The sequence below is a fragment of the Rhyacophila brunnea genome, unplaced genomic scaffold (genome assembly GCF_057557595.1).
Source record: "Rhyacophila brunnea isolate RB1 unplaced genomic scaffold, BYU_Rbru_1.0 scaffold_9, whole genome shotgun sequence".
Lineage (NCBI taxonomy): Eukaryota > Metazoa > Arthropoda > Insecta > Trichoptera > Rhyacophilidae > Rhyacophila > Rhyacophila brunnea.
This window is the reverse complement of record NW_028233361.1, coordinates 13,050,362-13,070,039: the sequence shown is the minus strand read 5'-3', so window position 1 is coordinate 13,070,039 and position 19,678 is coordinate 13,050,362. Positions and strand designations below refer to the sequence as shown.

The following is a 19,678-nucleotide window of genomic DNA, read 5'->3' as shown; positions in this document are numbered from 1 at the left end:
TGATTACATATAATAAATTGTTTTGTATGTATACCTATTAGTTGCGCACACAAGGGGGGGAGGGTTTCAGATCTTTTGATGAATGGAATATTACTTCTTTTTCGTCAAGACTTCGTCATTGGATTTTGGCTGTTAAACAGCCTTCTCAACAATCCGCAAGGCCTGTGTTAGTGGAACTCATGAATTGGTGCAACCATCTTAAGCATCCAATTTATCCTTGTAATATTCTGATGCAGAAAGCGTGGTTGATGCAACTGGACATTCTAATCTAATATCGATTCTAATAATTAAGATAGTGAGGCCACACACATTTTAAAAACACAAGAGGTTGCGACAGGTCCCAAGAACTCGTAGATGAGCATTCGTAGTTATAGCTGCAGGAATTTACCCGGACAATCCAAAATAAGAGAAAGATTTCCTCATGCACACTATGTACACTGTTATGCACATCAACTAAATTTAATAATCCAAAAAAGTGTAACAAAACACAAGCCAGTGCAGAATTTTTTTGCCAATCTACAAGCGTTTTCCAAATTTTTTTCACGGTCCCCGAAACGAGTAAAATTTCTATCTGAGATCGTGGAGAAAAAAATTCCATCAGACTCCCACAAACGAGGTGGAATTTTAACATTAAAACTGTTGACACCGTTTACATATATGAATACGTGTATTAAATAAGGCTCTAAGTACCAAAAAGTAATATTGCCTGTAGATACAAAATACCGAGTCATTGCAGTAAAATTTCATGAAGCAGACCTTTTGAAAAATGTAGTTTTACAGTGTGAAGCAATCACGGCAGCTTCTATAATTTTAGGTATTAAGAACTCGCAAGTGTCAACACACCATCGTCAGCTATTTTATATTGAATGCCGTTGACCACTGCAGTGCTACTTACACCATTATAAATAAAACACGCCAACGGACTTACAATGTCGACAGGTTTAATTATTTTGCTGTATTTTTTTGACTTGCTTGAGGCACTTAGACTATAGTTGAAGTTATTGGCGTTGGTATGTAGAACATTTTTCCACTTATATTGTACATGTATTCATATTACGAACCACTTAAGGAGTGTATGGAAGCAATATTAAACAGTGAAAATGATAGCAATACAATAAATCAAGCAGATATGCTTCTGTGTTATCTCACAGATGAACATTTTATGTTTTGGCCATCATTTTTTCGCCGGATAAAGCCTCATTGTGACATTTTATTTCAACAATTGCAATCTCGAAACTTGGAATCCGTATTGATAAAATGTTTTATTTGTGATTTTTAAGTGTCTGTTAATAATGTTAAAAGTTCCCTTGAAAGTTTATCCGAGCCTCCCAGTAAATGTAAAAGAATAAAATTTAACAATATAGAAATGTGTGAAGAGGTGTGTGATTTAATATTAGTCCAAATGAAAGATAGGATTGAATATAATAAACATTTGCTAGCGGCGAAACTTTTTTAATGTGAACATTTTGTATGATACAGGATTAATTTTCCTGAGAATGATTTTAAAATGACCCTGGAATCATACGATTTTTTGGATAAATTTAAACTTAAACACGAACTATCAGTTATTACAATAGGGAGGATTTTAAAAACGCGGATGGTGCTATAGCTATTCTACAATTGTTTTATAATAATAATTTAATGACATCATATTCCCAATGTACTAAACTTTTAAAAATCATTTGTACAATTCCGATGACATCTGTGGAAAGTGAAAGGTGTTTTTCAACCCTTAAAAGAATTAAATCGTTTTTAAGAAATACCATGAACCAGGACAGACTTAATTGTCTATCTGTGATAAGCATCGAGTAAAAACTTTTACAATCAGTTCCAGACTTTAATGAGAAAGTGATTGAGGTGTTCGCTAAGCAGAAACAACGCCGAATTGATCTTTTTTTTTAAATAAGGTAAGAAAGTTTTTAGTGCACCCCCTATGAAAGCAATTTTGGAAACCACCGGCCGCCACTGGATGTGAATAATAAAAAATGTTCAGGATCTTCAAATATTCTTTGGAAAGTCAAATAAACTGTAATGAATTGTCGTGTGTTACCACTGTTGATGACCGAGTATTCATTATTATTACTATCATATTATACGCATCGCTTACCTATGTCCAAAAGCAGTCTTCCAGATACTTACATCAGTCTTTCAAGTATTTGTCTTCAGTTAAAAACACGATAACATCAAACACGTTTTAATAGGTTTTCAAAATACATCCTTATCATCTCCTTATCAGTGATACACAATCGAGTTTCTGTGTTGTTCTGTCAGGTTGCACAAAAGTTTTCAAAAAACTTGAACCCATTATGGTAGATAATGAAATAAAATTTGGTTAGAAGCCACATTACAGTTATTATTAATTTAATTAGTGAGAGTTTTTCTTAGTGTGAGTGAGGGGAATTTTCATAGCACAATGAGATGCAGAAATAAAAAATTAAGGAATTCATTGTCAATAATGAATGTCACCGCGTGCCATAGACAAATACTTACAAAGAATCCTGGTTTTATTTGACATTTTAACATACGCATACATATATTTAAAACACTGATGAATGACTTAGGTAGGTACAATAATAGATAATTTTATCCACATTCAGAAAACACAATACACTGAATATGAAATATTACATGAAACACAAAGAAAATAGATGGCATTTCTTATAATTCAATTAAACACTGTAAAATATAAATCATGAGATAAAATTCATTTTTATTTTTTAAAACAATCTATATTTATACGTGATTGAATGCCGTAGAATTTTTTTTTTAAAATTAAGTACTTATTTAATATTTATCTCGTCAAAACAAAATCTGTTAATACAAATCCCTATTCTGTGGAGGCCCATATGATCTTATTAGAATCATGGTTGGTAAATACAATTAAATCAGAATTCCTACACGTCTTTGTTAGCAAGTAATGTACACAATTTGTATACAGTATGACGTCTGTATGTGAATCCTAAATACAATAGTGGAAGACAGGTGGCCCTGTTGCCATATACTTCATGTCTTTAGTCTATTTTTCTTAGAATGAAACTGTTGTACATTTTTATTAATTTTTTTTTATTTCAGGTGTTAATTTTGTAGTTGATATTCTCAAAACTGCTTGTAAATGGGCATGTGAAAATGTGAAAATGTAAATATCAAATAATCTCAAGTTGTAGCTCTGTCGGTACACTATCAATATCTATTGAAAATGGATCGTGTACTATTGCTAAACAAACAATATGTTTTTTTAAAAATTATAAAAAAGTTATTCGTAATCAGAAATACAATTAATGATGGCAGGCCGCAAAAAAATACCCGGCGGGCCGCAGTTTGCCCCCCTCTGATATAGTATATTTCATAGAGTGATATATTTTTAATATAATCTCGTGATTGAAGGTTGATTGCAGCGGAGAGTTAAATCATGTTATCAGTTATTATTTGTGTTGACTTAAGCACTTCCAATATTTACTAACTCGCTTAAAAAATTAAGCTGCCGGCCAAACTCTAAGCATTATTATATTATATTACATATCAAGTCAGACGCCAGACTTGAGGTGATAGGATATAGTAATCTAGCCATATTTACAATGAAAATGCACAAATTGTGTAATAGTTCAAAACGGCAGATACAATTTAGTATTTCCAGAGATTCAGAGTTTACATTATGATAATTAATTATAAAATGAGTTAATCACTTATCCCAGGATATACCCACTATCTTGATCCCGGGATCCCGAGCTATTTTCGATACCTATGAATCCCGGGATCGATAAACATAATCCCGAAACTCTCGGGATTGATTTTTTTAATCAATTTTTATGGAAAATAAAATAAAAAACGAAAATATAACAGAAAAAATACTTTTAATAACAAATAACTACATTAGAAACAAACTGAATTTGAATGAAGTTTGATTTATACCCATGTGTAAGTTGCCGATTCATTTTATTTTTTCACATAAATTAATAAAAATGAGAAAGATTGGAAAAAACAATGCTTCGCACTATTAACAAAGTAATTCCACCATTATCTCACACGTTTTACGGCAGTTTCATATTTGGCTGATTAATTAGATTTATGAAGCGGAAAGGCCATAAGTACACCATGATTTGCTTTACTATTTTATATTTCGCTAACCCATTCATTAAGTCTTTACTATCAGAAACAGCAATCTCATATTAAATTCACATTATTATTTATATTACAATATTATTTACTCCATTAAACTTATGTATTTCCAAGATTGAACGTATACAATATTAACAATAAATGTCTTAAATAGTATAAATTATACTAGATTTATTTTTGACCGATTTTATCAATGTTATTTGTAAATATAAAAATTTTATATTAACAATAGAAAAAAATGTCATCACGGGATTGTCAAATTGTAATCCCGAAATCCCGGGATCGGAATTTTGGCTCGGGATTGGATTCCCTACTTGGCATCATATAGATGGCCAAAGTATGTGGAAAAGAAAAATTACATCAAGCTGTATATATTTAATAGCCAGAATTCCACAGAGGGAGGTTTTAAGACGAGCCAATAAACCAAGCGCAGAAAAACCGCATACTTCAGCCATATTTTCCACAATAAGATTTTATGCTAATTAATAATGCAGGGAAAGGAAGATTCTCTTGGCTACGCAAACTGCGTAAGTGGCTCAATGTCCAAGGCGTTAGGGATTTGATACGACTGGCCCAGGATAGAGGGTGTACTGCAATTTGGTCATCAACCTTCGAAATAAGACTGCACAAAAAATCCTCAATAATACAAGTTTTATTCTTTTGTAATTAGCAGATATATAGATGTGGAAAAATTAACTGTACTTGATTTGTAATAAGGATCAATTTGCAAACTGTGTTAATCTGTGTACATTATTTTTTTTCTCCCCAACGCGCACGCGCCTACAGCCAATGTTTATTGTATAAATAATATTGCATTTACTTAAAACTGAACTCTAACTGCATTGTAATAAGGGAGATTCTAATAGATTTTTTTCCAATGTCTATAACATTTTCAGGAAAGGGAACCCATGTCTTATGTGGAATTGCGTATTTCTTACATACATATATCAATGCTTGGTATTCACGACATATAAAGATTGCTTTACGACGCATGTTTCGCTCGCATGGTGATTTTATCAAGTACGAGAACCAAAATTTACATTTGAGTCTAATGTCATCAATAATAAGGGTGGGAATTAATCGCACATCACGTTAATCAAAATTCACACCGACATTTATAAAATAGTTTTCACATCAACCAAATATCACCCACGATCGCCGCGCAGCTTAGTGAAAACAGTCTATTTTATTGTGCAAATATCACATGGTCACACGGGCTTCCTTATCGTTAATTTGAAAACGACTTTCACATAAACTGATAAAGGAAATAAAAATATCAATGATGGTAGCTTCCCATTTAAAACCCTAATGAAATCATTATTACAACTTACGCTTTTTATATTTTCAAACATAATTCTTGTATTATTAATTCTTGGTGCAATCAACGCGTTAGATATGATTGCCATATAAGATAAGCTGTTAGCTAAATTCGCATAGATTTGTAGCATACACAATGTCAGGCAGTTCGTAAGGCAATCAAGGCCGTTTATTGGTTGGCCTATTGGTACTAGACGGTATGCAGCCAATGAGGTATCAGCTGATTAGTAAGGAGTGGTTGGCGATGTGAGAAGCCAGTGCATTGAGTATTGGACTAAAAGGGCTGCCACCAGTGACTACAAGAGGCGCCATGAAGGACTAATATTAGAATCTCAACTCTGTGGATCCCCATATGCTCCATCGAGCAACGAACATAGTAATTGACTTCACTTGTGTGGAATTTAAAATTTAATACTATTTGAAATAAAGTTAATACTTATTGAAACCTGTTTGTAAATAAATAAGAAAATGGCAGCCTGCTATTGATGTCTTGATTGCTATTTGGAGTTTTGATAATAAATAATTATAGTTCATTGTATAAACTATTTTTGTTAGTTCTGTGACACTAATGCAAGTGTTTTAATCACAGTGCAGCCCTGGCCAATAAATTTCGCGTAAACATTACTACAAATAAACATGAAAGGCAAAATGACTTTAATCTAATTTAATTATTAGCTTTAGTAACTGTTTTTCAGTTTCACTTTCAGATTATATAAAAGTTTTTCTTCGACATCGTTGGTAAGTAGGTTTATATAATTTTAAAATATCGTCACTGACAGCAGATAATTTATTATAAATTTCAAATTTCAACATTCACACGGTGATGAAATGAAAAGGAGGAAGAAGAAGAGAGATCTAACCTGGCGCTTGTGAAAGTGGCGGCAGAGGAGGTGCCGACTGCCCCGAAGCCCACGCCCACAGCCAATCCCTCGGGTATATTGTGCACCGTGATGGCCACCACCAACAGCATGATGCGCTTCCACTGTGACTGTCGCTGCTCCATGGCTTGCTGGGCACTATTAGTTAAGTCTTCAAAAGTCTGAAACATTTAAGCAAATCAACATTACAGTGCGAAATCTTTACGGTGATAGGCGGCGGCTTGGAGAACTACATTCTCTCCTCTCGCGTTTCAGTACTTACAATACTTCGAAATCGAAAACCATAGACAAGATACAACGTGAGCGCCGCCGCCAGATCTCACATTAAAGATTTCGCAGTCTAGCAATTCATATCCAATACTATTACATTATATTATATTTGTCTTGATTATCTATCTGTCTATAACGCATAAGCTGTCTCTTTATGATGTATGTATGCATCTTTTTTGCGCGATCACATAAATAGAACACCCACGTTGTATTCTCCTCATGCGCGCTGCACTTAATCGGTTAGTTATGCATATTCATTTCGCTCACATGCATTGGCATTCAAATCTACGTGTTCTGTTATATTGCTTTGCTTATGATATACAAATAGTATTGTTGTTAACTTAATTGTATTATTGAGTGCATTGACAAGAATGTTGACAGGTGACACTGCCACCTAGTAATTTAAAGCTAGATTATATTATGATAACTAAGAAATTTGGACAAATAATGTCTATTGAATTTTTTGAATTACAATAAAATACTTGATGGTCATTCCTGACATTTTTAGTATGGTTGAATTAGTAATTATAGAAACGTTAATTTTCTCTATATGGGCAGCACTGAATACATTATTTGTAAACAAAATGCAATTGGTGGTTGTCGATGCTCTTGCTTTGGTTATTCGCGTATTGTTATTTGCGTTTTATCACCCAATGAAAAAAAAAATTAGGCTTGTAACACTAATGCAAGGTGATTTTACTTCACTGCGTCTTTGGGAAATAAATTTTCATGTTAATTTTGCTACAAATAAATCTAACGTATAATTTTACATTTTCCAAACTTATTTTGAAGTCAAGCGATGACATGACATATGAAAATAGGATTCATTAGTTGTCTTTTGCATTACGCACTAAAGAAATAGTTATTAATGAAATTATATATATTGTGGTGATAGTCAATATCATATTATACAGAAATAAATTCGCTCAGAAGTAATTTTTTTTTCAATTAATTTCTAAAAATAAATTGTAAAATTGTTAATTTCACTCAATTGATTATAATTGATTTAGTGAGCTTAGCATCAAAGAATGTTTCTCGACCAACTGCAAGATACGCATTCACTAATTTTTTGGACACCTAACACATAGTAAGAATATACCTGAGCAGCCTAGAAAGAAATGATCTCAGGTGGCACGAAGTACAGAGGATGCGACGACGTGCGCTTTCCAGATGAATCATTAAGAAAGTGATTTATTAATAACGACTAAAGCAACAAGATCTGCGCAGGATTGCTCTAGATCAGTGTCTCCCAAACTGTGTCGTGAGAAATTCCTAACAGAAAGAGAATTAATATAAGCTTCAGTGTCAGAATAAATGAATGAAACTATGTTTCTATTACCTGTACATTCTCGGCTCCCGAGTGCCTGTTGGACTGGCCGACTCTTCGTCTATTGAAGGAATTGTTGGTTCCAGAATGCTGGTTGTTGATACAATCGCTAAAGCTACCGAGAGCATCCCCGGCTGTCTCCACAGTCACCACGCTCATGGGAATGTTACCCGAGCTTCGTCTTGTGTCCAAACAGTCCTCGTCAATTTTATTTTTCGATCTCGTTTTACTGGATTTGGTCATAGCTGTAAACAAATATACTATTTAATTAAATTCATATTATAAATTAATAGATCTAACTACCAATATGTATTTCTGGCAGTGAATTTGGATATAAATTAATTCCGTTGAGATTCAGCATTGGTTGTGGAGAAACAACAATTTGGAGCCTGAATATGCCGAAAGGCATAACTTGTACAACAGAATACAAAATCTTTCGTTATAGATATAATAGTACCAAGTAAAGTTTATTGGCTCCCCACCACATTTAACGCTACATGAGACATCAGTGTCTTCTCGTAAAGTCACTTTTCAGAACAGAAATAAATAGGACGATTAATGATTGTTAACAATTAATTAACAACCTGTATATCTATTCCAACTATCTAACACTATAATAACATTGTGTTATGTATTCAAAGTGCAGGACGGTTATCAAAATTTCAAGGTAACACTCGTAAAACTAAAATATTCAGTTATTACAGTACAATTTGGCTAGAGCAGTTCTGTGCATGCGCATATCAAAGTGAGGTTTAGCCAACTAAAAAAATATGGCACAAGCGTAATTCTCCAGATATAACCAGTGCACTTAAATAATCAGCTATTGAAATGCCGCCATTTTGTTTAAGTCATTGAAAATTAATGAAGTTGAATTAGACAGATTTCAAAACGAGACAATGATACTAATGATGGTTCGTGGCCAAAGATGCCAGTTAATACCAGCGACCGCGGGCACCTGGACCACCGTTATATGTATATATATGGTACCTCCACGTTTCTAGGTGTATGGAGGACCCCTTTAGGGTAAAGTACGAGCGAAGCTATGGATGCCACATTCATGTTTCTTATAGTCAGCTAAGCCAAATGTCCATCTATCGCCGCTCGATGAATAAAATGCTCTGTATTTATTAACTAAAAATGTTCAAATTACCAGATGGGCGAGATAAAGGTTGGTCACGCAGGATTAATATTTATAGTCGTAATTCGAATATTTCAAAAACCATACCTAATGTTGTTTCTTTTGGGCTCGATTAATCCGAAATCGCTCGACTACCTGGCAAAAAGGTGACTTGGACGACCCTTAGGTTAAACCCAAGTAAAGGCCAAGCATTCCGCCACGGGCGAGAATGACAGAGAGGGGGTGAGCGTTCAGGGGTAGATCGAGAGGGACAGCGATAAGGCTGAAAAGGGGACATAGCCAGTGGTGCGAGCTGCAAGGTGAGTAAACCGAAGCCTTTTGATCCGTGATGGACTTTGTGTCCCGCTTAAAATCGACTTCGCGAAGAATATAATTTGTTGCTGTTTACCGACTTTTTTAAAACGATTTCTGTATCGACAGGAATCGATCCGGTTAGTCAACACGTGTTTACTACGTACCGACTTCTTGTAGCGGTTAAGTGACGCGAATCGCGATTTGCTGGCGACACAAGGCGCCCAGAGGCGTCTAGATAATTTAAAAATCGATAAATTAACTTAGATAACTCTTCTATAAATAATAGTGTAGCCGTGCGATCACTGCGAATAAAAATATAAATGAACCTACTCGTAAGAATTTAATTAATATTCTGAACACTTTAGACCGACCTTTAATCTCGAATGTGCCTGTAACTTTATAAACTGTGCGTGCGAATGTGCCTGTAACTTTGTGTTGTGTATGTAACTTTTTGTGAACCATAATTAATAATAAAAACCGTTGACCTTTGCGTCGATTAATTGGTGCGTTCATCACTTTTATCATCCCGGCATCCTATACTTAACCCAACTGTCAAGACCTAACCTTACACTGAACGTGCTCTACCAACCCAAAACCCAGCTTCGATTGACCGCCCTGAACAATTTACATCACTGAGCTAGTCGAAGGGTGGAAGCTGGTCGTGTGACTCACAGGTATCGACCGATGGCGCGCTGCCGAGGGCGTCATTAATGTCAGGCCGACCGGAGAGTTGAGCGCGGAGGTCGGATCGGGCTGTGCGGCCCCGACTCCCCTCCCTACCCGGACTTCCGGGGTGTCATATATATATATATATTATGATAGCATATTTATTGCGATTTTTAACAATTTCCAAGTTAAAAGTTACATAGATGCGCAGGTTAGCATAAAAATTAATGTTTTGTGTAAGAGATCCAGATTTCAATCTGATCAGTGACGATAGGTTTCTGGGAGATGACACTTCGTAATGACAACACAGTATCCGAATGAAAGTGGCTGGAACAATATTCAACTCAATGCGAAATGGCTGCGACTCATAGTTGTGGTCAGTTAATACTAAATGCCGTCCGTTCAACATCTGTTCATTTCAACAAAGTTGATCAACTTGCAAATTGAATTGAATTAATCAACTTTGAATCATCATTTGAATTGACAATGCATCAAGCAACACTTTATTTCGATTTTACTGCATTTAGTTGGATGCGATGTGTCACAAGAGTGCCTTTGTATTGGTTTCTGAATTAAGAATGACGTCTTCATCCAGAAAAGTTTTCAAATGGGCAGACGAAATGATAACTAATTCACTTGACATCGTGGTGATTAAGACTGTCGGTTCATAATACCATAATAATTGATAAAAAAATATTCTTCCATGTCTGGTTTAATGGTATAATTTTAGACGAATGAATATTTTGTTGACTATTATCTACTATGGCTTGGATTAGGCAGGGTTTAATTGAATTTTAAAAACTAACAAAGACTATCTACACATTGTAGACTTAGTTCAATGAAAACAAATACGTTTGTCTGACAAAGTTTAGTATGCACTATTTATGTTGGATCTTAAGAGCCTGTCTCCACCCTTCGCAGTTGCCATGCAGTGTCACATGCTACGAATGCCTCAACAAGAAAATTCAAGAGGATGTTGCACCCATCAACCATTATTAAGAAGATTATCTTAATTATATTATGATGATTCTTTTTATTGATAAATTGAGTTGCAGTTCATGTATGTACATATTTTTAAGTGAATTATGTTGTATCAATTTCAATGGAGTCAACAAGAATAATAAATTATTTGTCTCTGTCTGTCTAATAATCGTGGGCCGTGTCTGCATGCTCCCTTCACATAAATTCTGATTATTCATCATCATGACAGTTGAAAATAATATATTGGGCTAAGTGAATTAAAATAAATGTTCACCTTTACTTGCATTTTCTACATCTTTACTGGAAAAATATCAAGTATAAGTAAATAATTATTTTTATTAATTCGAGGGATACATTTTGGCATAAGAAACGTTGGGCTCCCTTCAAAGTTATATGGGGATATCCATATTTATTAATCAAGTCCTTGTTCACAGTCTCAAGCTAGAGTTTACGTTTACATGATACCTATTTTCATTTTAATCTATAATTATTATTGTCAAGGCTTGAGAAGCTCGCTCAATATTACTGACACTAACAAAAAATTACAATCAAATTGCATTAATTATGTTTTAAATTTGAAGACACACTTGAAATTTCAATTGCAATAATGACTTGACATATTTTTTCGTTTATTCTACGTAGCTATAGATAATTCAACACAAACATCAAATTAGAAGCTTTTTTTATAATATGTATCGTTTACAAAATTTTAATGCTGATATAAATAAAACTGACAACCAAGCAATTTAACCAATAATGAAATATGAGAATGGTTTTTATAGCTATATAATTATAGATTAACAATATTTTTATAGAGGCTTTATGGGGAAATAATTCCTATTAATTAAATACAAATGTTGCATGTTAAAGAGACCGTTAAAATATAATAAGTATACAAATGACATTATATTGTGATAGCGATACTGCCAAATATAATATAGCATTATGTGTGTAAGTCAATATAATTATTATCGGTACAAGTCGGTTTACGGGAAGCCAGGCGGGAACTGCGCTAATTTTCATAACCGATTTTAGCAAAATTCATGAATTCAAGAATGAAAACCTAACCTAACCAATAATCCAGTATATCGGCTATTTTAGAAATTTGTTTGCCGCTGGCTTCCCTTAAACTTAAACCGACAAGAACCTTATTATCTCCTGATTTTCATTATAAACCAAAGAATTTAATACCTAGTATACTCTTTTTAAAATACTAATGAAACAATTACAATTTCCTTGATAGAGCCATGTTGTGTGGTTTTAACTTACATCTTGAAAGTTTTAAGGACAATGTTTGAATTGAATAGAATTTAACTCATAAATAATAATATAGTACTAATTTCACATAGATTAATAATTATCAAAACCGCTCTCATCCGCTTCAATGGATAATAATAATAGAAGGTTTACAGAATATACTTATTATTAAAATATATTATATATTAATAAAATCTTAAAAATTTACAATGCATGTGTTGAGGAAAGAAAAAAAAATAATGATTATTTTATATTATGGTCATAAAGTGTTGATTTCTAAGGTGAAAAAAGACAAAGCATATTTTGTATGTCTCTATGGTCTACACTCTACAGGTTGTTCAGATTTAGATTCCAAAAAAGCCTCAAACTCTTAATTTTCAACTGTTATATGGGGTCTGCACTCTTAACAAATGAGTATAAATAAATATGGTAATTTTATTACAGACTATATTATTATTAATAATAACAGCATTATTTATAAAGGGAGGATAAACAATTAGAAGTGTTTGAAGTTAGTTAAAATAAAACCAACGGTCAAAATTTTAGTTTTCAGTCACACAAAAAAAGATATTTCATTTACTTCCTTCATCGATTGTATGTGAATTTCTTTGAAGAATAAATTTTCCATCAATCACTGTAACCAATAAACAAACGTATATGTCCTATAGAAATAAGGTTAGTGTTTACTTAACAGAGTTTCATTATAAATGCTCAGGCATGTAATTAATAGAATTTTATAAAATAAATATGATATAAGCATCTACTGAGATATTAATTTGCAGTTTCACAATCTTGTAGGAACAATAGTTATAATCAATCTGTGCTTATATAACCAATTAAGAGTAACAGAATACACACACCAGTCAATATATTCTCAGTTTACTCTAATCATTATGTTTACCTCGTGAATTTATCAGAATCAGTAACTACTTTGTAAAATAATTTTCTGACATACTGAAAGGAATACAAATATTTATCTGACTTCAAGCTCACTGGGGAAAACATGAATCCTATATTTTTAGTTATTCGGTGATTATTGTTTGATTGTAACCGTTTACTATGTAATGACTTCATTCATAATTTGTTTATTTTTTTCAATTGTCAATAATTGAAATCTTACCACTATATATTAATATTTAAGACTTATTTTACATTTGGTGAGATTAAGGAGTTCTAGTCTGGATACTGTGCTTCATTTTAGTTTTTATACAGTCCAACCATAGTTTAGATTGCTTCAATATAAGATGAATAAATAATAAGGGCCCCCAAGTCAGTACAAACGAATGAGTAATTGTACAAACCTATCATCATGTTTGGAGAATTTATTCCGAGATAATCCAAGAAAATATCTGTCCCATATACAAAAGCAGCACCGAGCAGAAATCCTAAAGCGACGGGCACAAAGGCCCACTGGCCGGTTTCACCGTAAAGTCCAGATTCTTCAGACAACGTAATCGCCGGTGACAACAGAGACCAGTAAGACGCAGCTATCATTACGCCGGCTGCAAATCCTAAAGAAGTATCCAATAGTTTTCTCTGTAACAAAAAAAACAAATCAATTATCGTTGAATGTGAGTTTTAGACACTCTTAGTAAACATTCCTACACTCCTGTCTATCCCAAGCCTCAGGCATACCGCGTCTCTTTCTACATAGTTTAGTTTAGTTTGGATCTATTGAAATTGAGCCACTCGAGTAGTTGTGTTTCAATAAACCATTTTAATAGTCCCTTGAATAGTAATAATTATTTGTAACTAGTAAATTATTTTGCATACTTATGAGAATTTAATTGGGCATGTCTAATAGGGTTGCTAGGTATATAAAATTCAAAGTTCCCATTATTTTTACATAAATACTAAGAAGCCAGTGAAATCACTATTAATAAAAATGTATTCTTAGTAAAGTAATAAATGTATTTTAAACTAAATAAAATACTTATATTGGGGTTGCTGTCAAAAGTTGGTAAGTCGATAATTTAGGTATTTAGAGTTAACAACGGCTTATGTGTTTATATATAAATAAAAATACTAGAAAAAAATTCAAGGCCATCCTATATATAGAACATGCACATAAATCACAAAGAAATAATTAGCATTATGTTTGATTTAATAGGTCAGGGATGGCGAACCTTTTGATGTACACGTGCCAAAATTTCCCAAATATAATTTTTCGACTGTCTGACGTGCCGAGCAGTTTTTATGGAGAAAAAAAAATGGAAAAGTACCTAGTTTTTACGAATTCTATTAAAAAGTTTAAAAATTACAATTGGGTTCTTTTAACGTCTTTCTAGCAGAAGACGTATCTTCTATTCTTTGAATATTTTTTTCTTTGCTTTCAAAATTTTCAAAGAGATCGTGGGAGCATTCCACTTTTCGTTCATATATTTCCCATAACTGAACGGTTTTCTATTTTCACTATAAGCCAGAATTATTACTACTAGCTCCATCAAGTTACTGTTTCTTATTTGGTACCAACAGACATTTTTGTGGGTAGCAATGATTTTTTTTGTTACTGTAATACTTAGCTTATTGATACCAGAATTACTTCGATCAGATGAGGCATTCTCTCGCTACAGTGTTCTCAAGCATTGTAAATCGATTAAAATCAGAGGTTTTCAGTGCGACTTCCTCCTCCGCCTGATGAGGTCAGTGCGATAATATTATGTGTGATTCATGAAGCCTAAGAACCGACCGATGCAGATATATATTTACATCAAACGTAATGCTTATTCTTAACGAGTATTTGCCTGCTATTTTTTATACAGTGCGATCTGGCATTCATGCATGGGTTTTGTTGTTTCCGTCTGCGTATCGATTGGTAAATATTACCTACTGGTTATATATATTTTTAAATACATATTAAATATACCTACTTATAGGTATATTTATTAAATTTGTAAAACTTTTTTGAAATTATTATTTTTTCTCTTCAAAATAAAATATTCGCGTGCCATGCAAAATCATCTCACGTGCCACTGGTGGCACGCGTGCCATAGGTTCGCCATCCCTGTAATAGGTCATGTCAAACTTTCAAATTGCAATTATTCCATAACAATATGATTTTGAGACTTCCCAACTTTTGGCAGAAAAACTATATATTACAAATGCAACTATGGAATTCAATGAAGCAGAAAGATTATTTACTGCAACTCTCAGCAACAAAATAAATAATGCAATGTTTGTGATTTATGTAAAAATTTATCATAATAATTGATAGGGTGTAAAAATTATAAATTAACATACTTCCTACTTACTCATGTAAGAAATTGAATTTTATGTTTCGCGCGTACAAATTATAAATTTTAATTACCTAAATTCTACTACGACAATATATTTTCTGTTTATCAAAATGACTTAATTAATGACATTATTTTTTTCGAAAATTTTTGGTAATCATACAGTAATCCAGGGCTTGAAATGGCCTGGTGCGCCGTTCCGGGTCGTAAAATTGGCAACATTGTCGTTCTGTCTCTTGTAAAAAATTATTTTACCATTTGAGCTAGAAGGGCTATCAATGTTCCTTCTAAGGTGTGCGCGCACACCTACCAAAATGTGTCCGCACACATGTTGGAACGTTAATGGCCATATAATCATCTAACAAATAATTAAACATTATTTATAAAACAGATAAAATTTAATAACCATGTTAATATTTTCAGAAAATTAACGAGCGCTCCAGTTCGTAAAATTTTCCATTTCGAGTGCTGCAGTAATCCATATCATCCATATCATATAATCAGGGAACTCAGAAATAATGGCAACTGAAATACGTAATGGGTGTGGAGAAGCAGGCAACCGATCTGAAGTGCGGAAGAATACGGGATAAACTTAAACACGTGTCAAGAATATGTGATACGTTGAATACTGACAACTGCTCTCGGTTTATGCACTGACGCTCATTTAATATTGGTGTATTGAAGGTTGCAGCATACACTATTGCATGTCTATAATGCGTGGTTCATTTGCATAGGACACTCAAAATATGCTGTATTGGTATATAGCCTATAGGACAGGGTTGGCGAAATATTATTTTTTGACTGACGTGCATGCACTAACAGAACATAGCACACATAATATAGCTTTATAGCTTTATCGCTTTTATTCAATTACGCCATACATATCGGTCCACCAATTATGAATCTACCAGAATTACTATCTTCACCAAGTGTTTGGTTCTTATTTCATGCAGTCATTTTTTATGGGTAGAAATGAAATTGTTTGTTAATGTATCAATTAGTAATTGGTTCTTTACACACAAATTGACAGTTGCTCAGATCGGATGAGACATTCTCTCGCGACAGTGGTCTCAAGCATTGTAAATCAATCAAAATTAGAGGCTCGCGGCACGGCACCCCCCGCCGCCTGATGAGGTTAGTTAGATAATATTATATGTGACGCATAAAGCCTAAGGACCGACCTATACAATTTTATATTTACATTAACTCTTATTCTTGAAGAGTATTTACCTGCTATTTTTCATACAATTCGATCTGTCATATTATATCATTATTATATGTATTTTTTTTTCTTCAAACGCGTGCCATGCCAAATCATCTCGCGTGCCATAGGTTCGCCACCACTGCTATAGGAATTATATTTGTTCTGTGCATATAATCCATTTCATTTTCATTTGACAACACACCAACAAGACAAAGAAAGAAATGGAAAAATTATATATTTCAAACAATTAAATTGACAAATAATTGACAAAACAAGATGAAGGTTTGTTTTTTTTTGTTGGCCCTTTTCAGTTGTCTCTTTTACAATACAAAGTACTTTACATTTAACCCTTTGGCTGCTACGATGTTGTGCAAAATCCGGTCGAAGATTGCTACCAATAATTGTCGATAAATTAAAGTATTGTATTATTTTTAGACACCTTACCACTCTAATTGATTCTGCGAAATCGGAATATTATGAAAACACGTTTTGTAATTAGTTTATCGTTTTGAATAGATAATTAGGCTATTAGATATCCCCCACTTCGTCTGCCTTTAAAATTAATTGAAATTCTCTTTCTCGCTCTATCATACTGACGACCACATGTGCGAGCGAAACGAACTATCGAGTTTTTATTTTTAACAGCTATTGGAAACAATCCCACACGAGGGATAATACAAAATAGTGGAATTAGGAAATTACCCGGCCGAAAAGAAAAAGTTTGCATTGTTTGCAGTAGGAAAAATGGTGGGCCCGTTAAAAGATCGCGTACAATATGCTTGAGTTGTGAAAAAGGTCTTCATGGTGTTTGCTTATCGGAACATTTAAAATATTGCAAATGATTTTTATTTCATTATTTTTTTTTATAAATGAAATTGTTTTTATATAGTATAAATCCACTTTAATTCAATAGAAAATCTACGATCCCTTCAGGGAGTCACGATCTGTGTATTTTACTTTAGTAAATTAGAAATAAGTAAGTTAGTATTAATTAAGTTAGTATAATCTTTAGTATTTTTAGGGAAACACTGTTCTAAAATACTTTTCCCACTTTTTCAAATGTATAATATTAAATAAAAAATTGTCATTCCACCCAGAATTTGACTGTAAACAAATAAAAAACGAAATTTGTTTATATTGTAAACTGAAATTTGTATTTGAAATTAATGCTTTTATTATAAAAATGCTGATGCGATGAAAAAAAAATACAATATTTATCAGTTCTAACCCTACCCAGTCACAAAACATATGTAAATCAAGTTATATTACACAACAATAAAACTAAATATATCAAAAATGTTTCATACCGCTGAAGCAGTAGTATGTTCCAAAATTAACCTAACATTTCAGGCATCAAATGCAAAACGACGATCGTTGTGGCCAATATCAAAAACAACGATATATCGTTGCGTAGCATTCTAAGGGTTAATGATTGTTTCTGTTTATAAAATATTTTATTTAGGCATCATTATAAAAAAACAATAATTACGTAATGCTTGTTGATCTATGATCAAAAAACCTACACTAAATTAGTTTGCAGGTTATCAATATGAAAATTAATCACCCTGATTCTTGAAAATATATTTTAAGGAAACCTAAGTTCAATGACTAATAGGTACAATAAAATACCATGCTCGTCCCTAAATGTAGCATATTATGGACCTGCATACAGTGGATATTATAACAGACTCTTCACGAAGAATGGCCATTAGCTATTCGCTCAACCAATTGGGTCACATGCTCTGGATCAAACAGACATGTGACTTTTTCTTGATGTGGAAATCGAACCCTCACCCACATCTTTAGAGACAGCCACTCTAGTGATATTCCACGGCGGAATCTTATAAAACTGGCTTTCTTACGATGGAAAACTATATTTTTAAACATGATTTATAGGTAAAGATACAGTACTCCATATCTTTTTGTGGATAAGGTGTTTGTAAACAACAACCTAACACAACCTACGTATTTTTGGGTTACAGTAGGTTGTGTTAAGCTTTGGTTTGGTCTCGACCATAAAAACGATCCGGAGTACTTACTGTATTTTTATCAATGTGTACTATCATACCAAGGTCTACTTCTACTACTACAGTAATTATTTATATGTATCCCCAATGCGTATTTCCTATCTCATGAATTAATTATTATGTATTGCAGGCCTAAACTTCATGCAAAAACAAATTGACAGTATTTTTGTCAGTATCGACACAATCGATACAAGGGATATATTGGCTAATTTCTGTCAAGCATCACGTAACTACATTGAAAAAATATTTTTTATGCCGATTTTTGTTTGGCAACTTAATAAATCACCTGTAACTTCGGACACTTGCACAACATAAACAACGTTTCTTTACGTACGCGCCAAAGCTTGTGAAACAACAATTAATCAAGAATTAAGACACGATTGAAGGACAGGTTGCAATTAATTCTTTATTGGAATATGATAATTACTTAATTGTGTATTTACCTGGGTTCCTCTGATGACGACGACAAGTGCTGCACCGACAGCAGTCATTCCCCATGTAAACAAAGTTCCCAGAAGGGCTTGTGTGACAGCCCCGTACCCTTCCAACATGATTTAGCTCCACGTTACACTTTTTCACAAAATTGTGTAAATAATTAACTTGTATTTTAATTCAAATTACGTTTAAAATCAGCGCGATAAATCTCATTAAACAACACGAAACTTCCGCAAGTACACCACTTATTAGTCCGCAATGATCGAATCGAATGTCAAAACTTGGGTGCTGCCATTTTATAAATTTGACATTTGAACTTCTCAATAGAAAATAAAAATTAAAAAATACAAAAATTATTTATGGTATCCCAAAAGGTTTTTGTAACATTTTGAAAATATTCGCAATGTTGTTATTAAGGTTTTATTTTTTGCAACCAGTAATCTACACAAATGGGTCGAGTAAAATATGTGAAATATTATTATAGCATTAACGGCAACACCCGCACCATGCTGCTCTTGAAATTTTGAAAATGAGA

At 33.2% G+C, this 19,678-nt stretch overlaps 1 protein-coding gene across 1 annotated transcript in view; it reads right to left on the bottom strand.

Annotated features, from left to right (window-relative positions):
- Positions 1-19,419, bottom strand: part of Zip48C (Zinc/iron regulated transporter-related protein 48C) — a 317,977-nt gene extending 298,558 nt beyond the window's left edge. Inside the window, exons 1-4 of the mRNA XM_085959740.1 lie at positions 19,152-19,419; positions 13,546-13,780; positions 7,921-8,153; positions 6,294-6,472 (exon numbers count right to left, since the gene is read on the bottom strand). Of these exons, the coding sequence (XP_085815866.1) occupies positions 6,294-6,472; positions 7,921-8,153; positions 13,546-13,780; positions 19,152-19,259 (755 nt within the window). The 5' untranslated portion in view covers positions 19,260-19,419. The remainder of the gene's footprint in view (positions 1-6,293; positions 6,473-7,920; positions 8,154-13,545; positions 13,781-19,151) is intronic.
- Positions 19,420-19,678: the final 259 nt, after the last annotated feature.